General features: G+C 46.9%; 1 protein-coding gene across 1 annotated transcript; it reads left to right on the top strand.

The window, feature by feature from the left end:
- The first annotated feature begins 930 nt into the window (after nt 1–930).
- Nucleotides 931–12,400, top strand: LOC147252654 (interleukin-10 receptor subunit beta-like). The gene is given in 9 exon segments (XM_086221026.1): nt 931–1,114; nt 2,153–2,276; nt 5,769–5,947; nt 7,517–7,671; nt 9,442–9,592; nt 9,971–10,116; nt 10,258–10,396; nt 10,399–10,673; nt 11,219–12,400. Coding segments are annotated over 9 exon segments (1,296 nt in total). The 5' UTR covers nt 931–1,053; the 3' UTR covers nt 11,285–12,400.
- Nucleotides 12,401–13,138: the final 738 nt, after the last annotated feature.

The following is a 13,138-nucleotide window of genomic DNA, read 5'->3' as shown; positions in this document are numbered from 1 at the left end:
CTGGCAGTGACGTTCCCACTGGTTTGCAGCTTCGTGCATCATCCTGAGGTCTGGAGTGGTAACTATAGCGATGAGTGCAGTCATATGTTTCAGTAACGAAGGTGCAGTCCGGATGAGGTTGCTGGTACCAGCTGCCCACGTGAATTTCCTCCTTCAGTTCATTGCGTTTCATGTGCATGTAGTGGGAACCGACGCTAACTTGCGTCAGAAAAATGGAACATAATCACGTTTGTGTACGTTATCATGTGTTGAACCAGCTGGAAGGAGTCCACGACAGACTGGAACTCCCCAAAGAGCTGAAGGGCTCCTGACCTGTTAGACTACAGCAAAGATCAGGCAGCGCACACCTGGAAACGCCATAAAGACGATGAAGCCCTTCCAGGTAACCACGACCTGGAAGGGTCAACCGTTCTCAGTGGCAGAAAGTAACTTTTACACAAGTACTGGAATCAAGAACAGTGTTGAGTTATCTATACTGTAGTATTTATACTTTAGGGCATTGTAGCTTTATTCCACTACTTCACTTACTAGAGGGTTGAATGCTTCCATGCACTGGACCAAAACTCAACAGTTGCTTCATGTCTAAAGTTTGAAAGCAGAATTTACTTCTATCTTCTGAAAAAAAATTATAATTTTACTCAAGTAAATGAAATTTGCACGTCCTGCACAACTAATGGTTCTAGTACTGAACCGGTGCGCTGGGACGGGCTGGTGGTTTCCCTCACCAGTGTCAGTAGTGTTTCACCAGAATGAGAGTACTTCCCCAGAATGAGAGTACTTCCCCAGAATGAGAGTACTTCCCCAGAATGAGAGTACTTCTGAGCTGAAGCGCTTTCCTGCTCCTGCGCGTGCACAGCAGTGATGGGAACTTTGCTCGATACCTCCGCCGTGCGGGGTGCGTTCCTTTCGGTTCCGCGGACTTCCCCGCATTGAGCAACCGAAGTCTACCAGGAAATACACACGCTAGTTACCCATACTATCACACACACACATACACACATCTACCACATCGCTGTACTGGAAGCGGCCAAGAAGAAGGGACCTTTGGGCAACATGTCGCCGGCGACAGTCGCCAGCTTCCTGCTGTCCGCCTCGACGCTGTGCGGAGCCGCAGGTACGTCCACTGTCTGCTTCGTGGCCTGCTCGGGGACGCAGTCGTACCGCTACAAGTTCAGAGAGTGGAACCTAGCGGCTCCTGTAACCACCGGGTGGCGGCTGAACTTTGACGCCGAGGTGGCGGCACAGATGACCGGGTTTGGTTTGGGGGAGAGCGGGGCCAGATGTACCAGTTTTGACGGGTCATTCTGTTGTTAAAGTGTATTTGTCCGGAACGATAGTTGCCAGAGTTGGAGGTAACTCTTCACAAATGGAAGGGGCCGCAGTAACGCATCACTTCCCGGCAGTAACAGAAGTACCATTACCGGAGTGTGATGGGTCTCTGCTACTCAGCGTGGCTTTATTTAACCCTGTAAGAAGCGATTTAAACAGTAAATGATTCGTTATAGAGCTGTTCTTCCTCGGTAGTATTCACACACACACACACACACACACACACACACACCAATGATGGAGGTAAGGTGCAACAACACGTCCAGTGGTGAAATGGAACCCAGATGGGGTAGATTGAGTCACCAGGGGGTCAACAGCCACCGCTTAAAAGAATAAAAAAGAACAATTTTGACACAAGCAAACACGTCTGAGGTGATTTTGGACACTAAAGTTGTTGGAGGAGCCAGCTGAGCGTTCTGCCAGCTCTGGGGGTTGTTTCACCTTCAGATCGTCTGAATGGGATTTTGGAGTCCAACGTATGAAGACTGCTCAGAAGGAGGAGCTGCTCTGAGGCTCCTTCAGGGCTTCAGTCACGCCGGGTCAGGACCTGAGCTCAGGCGGCCTTTGATGGACTTGTCATGGCGTCTGAAACGTTTCTGTTCAGTTATGGTGATGGTACATTTACTGTTACTACTCTGCCCAGGTAATTTGGTTTATAGTTTCCCAGGTACAGAGTCCACCTAGGGTCAGTTCACCTGCCGGCTCAACCCGCCCCAAGTTTAGGAACCCAGAGAACATGTTCCTTTTGTCCTCAGCTCTGAGTGCTAATGACGGCTGATTGACATGTGATGCGTGGTGGGGTGTGTTTGTGGACTGTGTGCAGTGGTTGTAGCAGCCCTCAATACACCCAGAAATGTGCGCCTGACCTCCACTAACATGGACCTGGTGCTGAGGTGGGACCCTCCTGAGGGGGCAGCCAGTGACCTGGTCTACACCACCAAATACAAGTGAGTCCAACCATCCTGAACACGGCTCTGCTGCCACCTTTCGTTATCAACTGAATCAGCGTTTGAGTTTTAAGATGTCAGGAAACAGGAAAACGTAGGGCTGGAAATGCCAGAGTAAAGTTACTGGAATCAGTTTGAGTCAACAATTGTCTCAATCAAGGTGAAGTCATTCGGTCAAATTGTGTTTGCTCCTGACTGAAAGTTGAAGAAACCAGATCCAGTTGTAAACTATATTCATGGTCAGAAGAGCTTCGAATACTAGAAGAATAATGTTCATAGTAACAACGTTTGGGTCGCTGGTCCAAGAGGCAGACAGGAGGACAGAGACCCTCCCCTCCTCTGTGCTGCGCTAGACAGCTGAGACTTAAGCTTGTTAGCTTAGCAAAGTGAATGGTAGCGGATGGGCAGGTTAGCACTCCTCAGTCAAAAATGACCAAAGCGCTTTTCTCTCAAACCGTCTGTGGCTGCGATAATACGACGAGGGTCTGCCACAACTTCTGTGATGAAGGAACTCGAAAGACATGTTGTTCTTGGAGTCTGACTCCTCGTCAGAACTTTCCAAACTTTGACGCGGCACCTTCTAAAGACCCACCGTCACATTGGCCAACAAACGTTTGAGGACCAGCAGAGTGACAGTGGAGCCTGATCCACTTCATCCAGAATACAGAGGGACGGTACAGGAGATGGAGCGGCCAGGCTGGAGGTGTGCTAGCCTGCCATCCACTAGCATTCATCATGCTAAGCTAATTAGCGTGGGTCTGATGCAGCACAGAGGAGACAAAGGTCTCTTTCTTGTCTGGCAAGTTGTTTATTCCCCAAAAGTTGGTGCGTTCCCTGAACACACCAAGTATTTTAGTGGGAAACCTGAAGTACTACAGTTTGATAGAGCAGGTTTATGATGTCATTAAATAAACAATAGATGATAAATATTCATTCCAGCATCCCAGTGAGTGACAGACGTCTCCAGTCACGTCCCTGAGGGTACCAAGGGCTGAACGACAGAAGCAGGACTCACATCCCCAAAATCAGAAACCCTTGGATGAAAAACTTTCATCCAAGGTTCATTAAAACTAAAAAAGTAAATAAAGCAACAAAAAGTCAAAGTAAAAACTGACTTGAGGCCTGCAGTGTTTGTTTGGATGTTTATGGAAGGAATTCCTGAGAAAGGATTTTACCTTCGTACTATGAACACCAAGTTATTTTTTCTGTCTGACAAACCAAAACATCATTTGTTAATTAGGTGTTAATCAGGAATGTGCGTCCCCTTGTCGGCACGGTGGCCAGGCTCTTTGCTTTGTTGTTACTATGATGAATGAAGAGGAATCAGTATTTCAGGTCGCGGGCCGTTGCTGAGCTTCCCTTCCACTGACAGAAGTCCTTCACTGAGCAGTTCAATGCTGTTTTGCATATCAACAGACGCCTCTTTCATGCTTCCCCAGCTCCCATCGTGGGCTCACGAGCCTAACAACGTTCTGGTATTGTGACTGCACAACGTGGTTTTGTCAGTCAGCGGTTTGAACCACGGCTTATCAGGTGCATGTTTTCGCTACCTGACACACTCGCAAACTTCCTGTCAAACAAGAAAGCTGCCTGACAGCCAGTGAGCCTGGGGCCTGGGACATGTTCAAGGACAGGGCCCATTACTTTCTTCAAAGGTTCCAGCCTGTCAGAATATTTCAGCTGTAAGCCAGCCAGGATCAGTGTTTTGAAGAACATGGATAATGAAGTTCTCCCTTAAAAAATATTGCAGAAAAATCGGTGACACTTTACTTGAGTGTAGCTACATAAGAGTGACGTTGCACTGTCATTAACCTGACATGAAACTGTCATGAACGTGTCATAAATATTAATAAACCTGTCATGAACCTTTATGACCTTGTCAGTAAGTGTCATTCGTTTTTGTCATGACAAGTTGACAAGACTGTGTGACAATTTAACATAAATCAAAGTGACATTGCCAAAAGTTGTCCTGGTTATGACTAGTTTACATTAGAGTTAGGGTTAGGGTTAGTTGTTGGGGTTGGGGTTAGGGTTAGTTGTTGGGGTTGGGGTTAGGGTTAGTTGTTGGGGTTAGAGTTAGTTGTTGGGGTTAGGGTTAGTTGTTAGGGTTAGTTGTTGGGGTTGGGGTTAGGGTTAGTTGTTGGGGTTAGGGTTAGTTGTTGGGGTTAGGGTTAGTTGTTGGGGTTAGGGTTAGTTGTTAGGGTTAGTTGTTGGGGTTGGGGTTAGGGTTAGTTGTTGGGGTTAGGGTTAGTTGTTAGGGTTAGGGTTAGTTGTTGGGGTTGGGGTTAGGGTTAGTTGTTGGGGTTAGAGTTAGTTGTTGGGGTTAGGGTTAGTTGTTGGGGTTGGGGTTAGGGTTAGTTGTTGGGGTTAGGGTTAGTTGTTAGGGTTAGGGTTAGTTGTTGGGGTTGGGGTTAGGGTTAGTTGTTGGGGTTAGGGTTAGTTGTTGGGGTTAGGGTTAGTTGTTGGGGTTAGGGTTAGTTAGGGTTAGGGTTAGTTGTTGGGGTTAGGGTTAGTTGTTAGGGTTAGTTGTTGGGGTTAGGGTTAGTTGTTGGGGTTAGGGTTAGTTAGGGTTAGGGTTAGTTGTTGGGGTTAGGGTTAGTTGCTGGGGTTAGGGTTAGGGTTAGTTGTTGGGGTTAGGGTTAGTATTTGGGGTTAGGGTTAGTTGCTGGGGTTAGGGTTAGTTGTTGGGGTTAGGGTTAGTTGTTGGGGTTAGGGTTAGGGTTAGTTGCTGGGGTTAGGGTTAGGGTTAGTTGTTGGGGTTAGGGTTAGTTGCTGGGGTTAGGGTTAGGGTTAGTTGTTGGGGTTAGGGTTAGTTGCTGGGGTTAGGGTTAGGGTTAGTTGTTGGGGTTAGGGTTAGTTGTTGGGGTTAGGGTTAGGATTAGTTGTTAGGGTTAGGGTTAGGTCTGATAGCCACTGTCTTAACCGTGAGAGTCACTGTATTTTAGGATTTCAATACAATGAACGAATGAATTCTTCCAAAAAAGGCCACACTGAAAATGTTGCTCCTAAAAACCTCGTCATTATTTGTCTGCCACAGTGACCTTGACCTTTGACCTTTGTCAAAAGCTTCTTGTTTCATCCTTGGCTCCCAGTGGACATTTGTGGCTAATTTCAATGATAACGGCAGTGGCTTTCACTGGTTTGGGAAGCATAACTTCATAATTGAAAACGCTCACAGGGCCCACATGCAGTGTCTTCACTGACCACCAGGGGGCCACAGACCAGGAAATCACAGTTTTTTAATCCCATGATATATTAACATGGATATTGATGTTTAAAATGGATGAGAGGCTTCCTCTGGAGGTGTAAATATTCAACTTTGTGCTGTTGGCGTGCTTGCAGTTACAAAAATAAAGTTCTACAATGTTCTCTAAGTTCTCACAGTCAGTATGTTCCACCGCGAGGGTTTCCCTCGCAGATCCTTCTATACGATGCCATCACAAACACTCAATAATCACTAGAAAATTTATAATACTGTGTTTTCCCCCACAGGACCTCAGTCACGAATTACGAAGTGGGCTGCTTGAATATCTCCACCCTCGAATGTGACCACAGCAGCCCTGGCATTTCCATCTATGAGTATGCAACGTATACAGGCGCAGTGCAGGCGCAGCTGGGGACGGAGAGCTCAGCCTGGGTGGAGGCTGGCCCGATTAAACTGGACAGAGACAGTGAGTTGATAGTCTCCATTGTAAGGCTTTTAACTGGTTTTAACTCTAATTAGGGGTTAGGGTTAGAAGAGAACCAACTCCTGTTTACAAGGACAGCCTGATGTTAGAAAAATGCACTCGATATGATTAGGATTCGTGATTGCTTTCTATTAATTTTCCAGCCCCACATGATTGGTTGAACAAGAGTACGTACCACTGACCTTATATGGATGTGGTCTGATTGCATCTGCAGCGCGACCTCTGACTGGCTCCTGAGAGTTGAGTCATAGATATTTGATCGTAAACCCGTTCTTTTTTGCTGCTCGAGAACAGTAGAATCAGATCTACTGATTGACAGCAGAGAAGAACTGATTCAGTCAGAGACTAATGCTACCGTGCTAATGAATCACTGTATGTGGCGTTAGGTCGCTGTGTAGCTTGCATGCTCCCAGATTCCAGTTCTGCATTTATGGCCAGTATCTGAGGCTTTAACACAACCAAGTCAATGTCCATTCGATTATTTTACATCATTTTCCATTGGCATGCAGCCTCCCTGCTCAGCTCTCCAACCTGCTCCAGTCGAGCAGACACTCAGAGGCACACAGTCGATCACTCAGGACGCTACACCGGTTCAGATTCCTCATCTGATAATGACGTCAGTCAAGCAGCAGCAGCCACTGACAGCAGAGGGCAGACACCCAAGCCCAACTCCTTCTCCATTGTCAGATGAGTGAAAATGAACAGGAGAAAACAGGAGAATGTCACAGAGAACGTTTTGGTGTGCTTGGTTGCCAAGAGTTAGCATAACGCTCTCACAAATCCCCAACTGCTAGTAGCCCAAGTTTGTATGAAGAGTGTTGGTGGGTCTCACACAGGTTAGAGGCAGAATTTTTTTTTTTTTTATTACAATGTTACAATGAATTTTTGTCTGTCCATCCATCCACTGGGATTAGAATTTAGTAGTATGACAGTAGTACTGCAGTTTCTGGTACTTGGAGCCTCCACTGATGAAGTAGCAGTAATGTGCGATCACTCTCAAATCAAAGTTTGAGGATGATCAAACATTTCAATATATTTCACGCTCCAATTGTTGTCCATCCCTCCATCCATCCACCCACCCATTCATCCATCCATCCCTCCAATTTTCTCCCTCTTCTCCTGTTGAGGGTGGTGGGGGTGGAGCCTATCCCAGCAGCCTTCCCCCCTGGACAGGTCACCAGTCCATGGCAGGGCCAACACATAGAGACAGACAACCATTGGCTCTCCCAGCCACGCCTACGGTCAATTTAGAGTCTGGATTAACCTGGTCCCTCTTGATGTCTTTGGACTGTGGAGGAAGCTGGAGTACCAGAGAGAACCCAGCAGGAACAGGGAGAACATGGAGACTCACCCAGAAAGACCCCGTGCTGCAGCCGGGGCTCCACCACAACCTTCTTGCTTTTGCTTCGTCCAGATTACTTCATCCGTCCCTGTCCACAGACCAGGCATCGTCTCAGTAGCACATTCCTCTGAGAGCCTTGTGTGTCTGCCTCTGTCAGATCATCTCCATTCTTGCGCTGCTCTACTTTCTCTTCTTTCTATCTTCCTCAGCCATTATTGGATCACCCAATGTCTCTCTCTTTCCCAATGGGGCTGCACTCGAAATCAGTATTGAAGACCCAGTGTTCAAAATCTCCGCCCTCAGGGATATTTACAACTTCGCCTCCTACAACATCACCTACTGGAAGGATGGCCAGCAGGATAAGGTGGGGCCACACACACGCACACACGCTCATCTCTGCACACTACAGTGTCACAAGGGCCACCGCTAGCTGCTCATTTTTTTCCCACTTTTTATTTCGCCCCCTGCTGCTGGGGGGCCATGTCTCTCAGGGGCACATTTTCACATCCAAATACATCCAAGTATACTTTGTCACTATGCTTGTGAGTCCAACTGCATTCTTGCAGTAATCAAGTCAGTGTATATAAAGCCTGAAACCACAAATCAGAAGGCCATAGTCCATCTGAACAGCAGAACACGATGGATGACCTGCAGATCCTGCCACTTCATCAAAAGCTTAGTTTATCGGTCAAAAGTAAAAGCCGATGTCAGCGAACATGTGAGCGCCTCAGAATGACGAGTCCTTGTTTCATTGTTTCCAAGCAAGAGAGTCAAAATGTGTAGTCATGTTGTCAACATAGCAGTGCGACATTAACAACAGCGACACAAGGCTGCAAGCCAAGTCTCTCATTTATGTGTGCGAGCGATGGGTTGCAAGAGTGAGACAGAATCCACATTTGCACTTTAGTGTCTGTGTCGTCGGCAGAAAAGAAAAAGCCATGCTTGTTTTCCAGCACAGAGGAAGAAATCCCAGGTGTTCCTCCTCCTCCTCCTCCAGGCTGTGGCCTGCTGTGCCGGTAGAGAACTGATTCCCCATCGGCTGATCTGAGGCCTCCCGCTCCCCAGTGAGAGTCATTCAGTCAGGACACACTTACAGAGCAAGTCTGATCAAACTGTTGAAGCTCTGCATGACACATCATGAAGGTGTGGAGGTAAACTATCGCTTATAAAATCATCAACGCGACACAAGCAGTTGATCGTGTTGGGAAAAAATGAGTAGAAACATGAGCATGACTGCGCAGAAGAATGAGGGACTGATTTTATGAAGTGCACGAGAGAGAGATGTGGAGTTTCTGATCCGAGTCCCGTTCGGAGAAAACCTGTAATCCACCCAAACGTGAAGCCGCTCCGCGCTGGCGTTCCTGTGTGGCGGCAGCCAGACAGGAGCTCTGCTGTGGGGTGGCAGGACTGAGCTTTATGGTCAGATTCAGCCACTTGATAGAATTTTACGACAGGTCATTTCATTTATGATCCTTCGCTGTAATTTGTGTTCGAGTTCAACTGTTAAAACTTACTGCAGTGTTTAGGATTGTAAACCGTTCATGTGCGAACCATCTGACCATGTGTTTTCAGTTCGTTTGGAATATTCAATCTGAGGCTGGAGAAATGGAACAAAATCCCAAACCAAATTAAATCTGCCCTTTGAAAAGTTTCTGAGAACTAAAAGGAACTCGTCACAGTGAAGCCGTGTAAGTAGGAGGGGCCCCTGAACCTGTGTACTTTACTAATTCATCATTTGTCAGGAGGCGTTTATGATGATATAGTATTGATATTTTTATATTGGTGGTGTTAGTGTCACGTGTGACGCATAAAAGTCCATCTTTTGACTGGACAAGGTTTTTCTACAACCCTAATTCATTTTTAGTTCAGTCTACTCATTTCTGTAAAACCTGATGTTTCCTGCTGTGACACCATGACAGGCTTTGTCTGCTCACCAACACGGTGAACACACCTGTCACCTCACACCAGGGCGCAGCAGCTGCTCCACTCTCATCTACATCTCTTTATTTCTTTAAGTTTGTGTGTTTTCTTCTTTATAACGCTGCACTGTCACGACACACACCAAAAGCACGTCAGATGCTTGTCACCCTGCCGCCACTCACGCACCTGACGAGCTCTCGGCTGCTTCTCACAGGCCCAAAGCATCAGCAACATACAGCAAAACCGGATGGTTCTGAATTACTTGGAGCCACTGACCAAATACTGTGTCCAAGTCCAAATCAACACCAAGTGGAACCCCAAGCCCAGCGAGCCCAGCAGTCCAGTCTGTGAAACCACCACCAGCGGTACGTGGGTAGAAAAGTAAACCATTGAGTCCATCTGGGACTTTCCCCACCAGCTGAAATGGTTCTGTCTGCCAGGCCTGGCAGCAGGACGTTGTAGTTGATGTGAGGAGGTTGTTAGCCAGGCAGCAGCGGTCCGAGGGTTGAGCCTCGAGCTGGAGGCGGGGCATATTATTCCCACCCTCAGCTCGAGGCTCACAGAAATGGAATGAGGGAATAGATCATCCCTCAGCAGAGGACGAATGTATCATGTTATTATATCATTCAGATATTTAGTGATGCCCCCCCCCCCCCCCCCCCCAGTAACATCTGCTGATGGATGTGACGAGCAGCAGCGGTAGATCAAGGTTGGGAATGACGGTGTTTGTGATTGTTCCACAGAGGCAGGAGCTCCGTGGGAAGCAGCAGTGGTGACGTTTGTCCTCATGAGCATGGCAGTGGCTCTGGTGGTGGTGGCAGTGTTTTATCACAAAAGAATATCCCACTTCCTCTGTCCAAAGGGGGATCTGCCTCAGCACTTTAAAGAGGTGTGTGACTGAATGGTCTTTTATCCAAACCTAACGTCTGTAGAATGTGCGGCAAGCCTCCAAATGAGCTCATATGGCTACAGCGCCGTCTTTCCTGTTATGTTATTTGACCACTTGTCTGTCCCTCTCACCCCCACCCAGGACTTGCTGGCACCCCCCAACTCACCCATCCTCTTTGCCATGCGCAACTCCCTCCCACTTGAAGAGATCTACCACCAAGTCAGCATCATTGCGAGTGATAAGAGCACAGGAGGAGGCTGCCCTCAGGAGGCAGCAGGGACCCCCGCAGCAAATCCCCTGATCTCTCAGGGGGAGAGAGAGGAGCCTGGAAAACTCAGAGCAGCGATGAAGTTGAGCGGCTCGGCAGACAGGAGCTGTTAGAGATCGTCAACAGGGACAACTCTCATACACCAGTGAGCTCCTTGAAGATCAGATCTCAGGGTTCTCAGTGGTCCCATGTTATTCAGAAGAGGACGTGTTACTGCGCAGGGACGAATGGCACAGCCACTGAGTGTCTGGGCAGGCTCTTCCCTACCATTGTGCACTCACAAACCACGGTGAGACTTGTGTGGCGCGTGTTGCTGTCACGAGGGCGCCTCTGTTCACCCTCCTGACCCCTGCATGTTTGACAGCGAGCAGAGCTTGAAGAAGAGCAGTATTTCCACCTTGCAAGGCCACTGATGATTTGCTCCAAACGAGCTAAAACAAAGGCTGCTCATCTTGTTTTGCCTCAAATCTTAAAATTTGGTAAATTCCTCATGAAGGTTATTGTGGGATTATAGCCCCGCCTCTCTCAAGCAGCAGTGAGTACTGGGGGTATGACCCCGCCCTGCCAGTGGGAGGATGTGTTCTGTCATACATACTTACTTACTCATACAGATGTCATTGCCTGGTCATAGTCACAGATGTTTTATGAAAACTACATTTTAAACATTGAAGTATTATATGAAAACTGTGACTAAGAAAGTACATCCATGTTAGTTTAAATGCCATCATAGCTGCAGGCAGTAACTCCCCGCTCGGCGCACAGTGAAAGAGAGATTGGCAGATGGTTCCAAACGATTTTATTCATTTAACAATTTATTTGTGTCCAACAAAACAGCAAGAAATGCAGAGAATGGGCAGGACAAGAGGTGGACAGGCTTGCCCATTTGTCAACCACACCTAACAATATTTGACAAGCTGGTGCAGTAACGGGCGAGGGCTGGATCTGACTCACGCTCGCAGGAATCGAGGACACCTCCAAGCCCATGTCTTCATTTCCTCGTCGACCAAAATGTGATTCTAGAATATTTATGTGATTATAAAGACTTTTTGTGCTGCAGATTCTTTGCAGTCTAGGAGTTGACTGATTGGATCACATTTTTTGTACATGCTAAGTATCCACATGTAAAGATTGTGTCAATCTGTAGCTGTAGGTTCAGTGAAAAGATGGCTTTATGATACACAGGTCAAAAAAATGATGCTTTGATCCTCATTTTCCTGTTTAAAAGACAAGGATTCAAGTCACTGCTGGAATGAATAATTTATTGATTGTTGTATTTAATATGTGATGGCTCGAGTGTGTTATTGTCCAAGACATACCTCATTTCAAATATTCAACATAAACATTTAATATTTTGTACTGAGAAGTTGCCTTAACCTGCAATAACCATAAAAATGCACTGTATTTCAACCAGCCGCATTGCTGACATCGACAGCATTGAACGGGCCTTCGCACCCTCACATGGAGGTTCGGCGCAGTCGAAGGGCTTCTGTCACGGGCAGGCCGATGTTTTCAGACCTGGGGTGACAGCTCTGACTTTCCCGCCCTCTTTACCACCTGTGCCCTGTCAGTTTGATGAGGACTTCAGAGTACTCTTCTTGCAAAATATCCTTGTAAATCCCATGACTTTGGCCAAATCTTACATTAAATTCACATTCTGGTAGGCAAATTTGTCCCGAATCCAGTGATCCAGGTTGGAAAGCAGTCCGACTTCTAGTTTCGATGTCAGCGGCCTCAGTTTCACTCAAAGTCTCTGTCCAGGGATTTCCTCCCCATTGGTTTACATTGTGAGGTGCAATGCAGCACAGCAACTTTCAGGGCTTACAGAATCCAAACCATTTGAGTTCTTACCAAGTTTTTAAGAACTTTTGTTCAGCATAGTGTCGAAAGTCATGTATTAAAGTTTGACGGCGATCCCATTCACGCCCGAGGAGGAGACAGTGTTTGTTTGGGGTGCAAAATTGGCGCCAAGTCATACTTTCATGTGCATGCTGTGGTCTTCCTGTTGGATTTAGGTCAGGGGCGTCAGCGTGGGATTTATAGGTCTTGATGAGACGAATCATTAAGTTTTGGTTTGATGTCTCTGTCATTCCTACTGGCTGTGGTGCCCTTATTAGATACATAGGTGATGCTGTGGAGCACATTTTGACACTTCGGAGGTTAATTTTTACATTTTACCAAATTCTTCACCAGTCCTGATGTGCGTGCTGAATTTGATGAGTTTTTGAGTGTGTTTAGGGGGTCAAATTGATGTCAGAAGTGGTGGAATAATAAGAAAGAAAGAAATGGAACATATACAAATAGGGTCTTCGCCCCCTCGGGGCCACAGGCCCTAATTAGCTCAGTTTGAATTTGATAGCAGCAACACATCTTCAAAAGGGTGAAATGGGTGCCACAAACAGCTGGAACAAGAAGTGACACCAAACACACACTCCTGGAGGAACATTTTGCAGCTAATTAGGTGAATGAGAGACAGGTCAGTATCACCATAGGATAAAACAGCATGTTCGAGAGGCGGAGTCTCTCTGGAGTAAAGATGGACAGAGGTTCTCAATTTCAGAAACACCCATATAAAGTTGCAAAGACTCTGAATGTCCCATCATCTGCAGTGCATAATATCTCTGCAAAGGACACGTCTGAAATGGATGCTCGTGATCTTCAGGGCCTCAGGCATGATTCTAACAGGAAATCAATGCATGATCTCAGGAAGGAGTCAAGAAATCCCTGTGTGTGAACAGTTCACCGCGCCAGCCACAA

Source organism: Aulostomus chinensis, chromosome 12 (assembly GCF_037954235.1).
Source record: "Aulostomus chinensis isolate RoL2024-O1b breed Wild chromosome 12, RoL_Achi_v1.0, whole genome shotgun sequence".
NCBI classification, from domain to species: domain Eukaryota; kingdom Metazoa; phylum Chordata; class Actinopteri; order Syngnathiformes; family Aulostomidae; genus Aulostomus; species Aulostomus chinensis.
The sequence above is the reverse complement of the archived record's forward strand: the minus strand, read 5'-3'. Positions and strand labels throughout refer to the sequence as shown.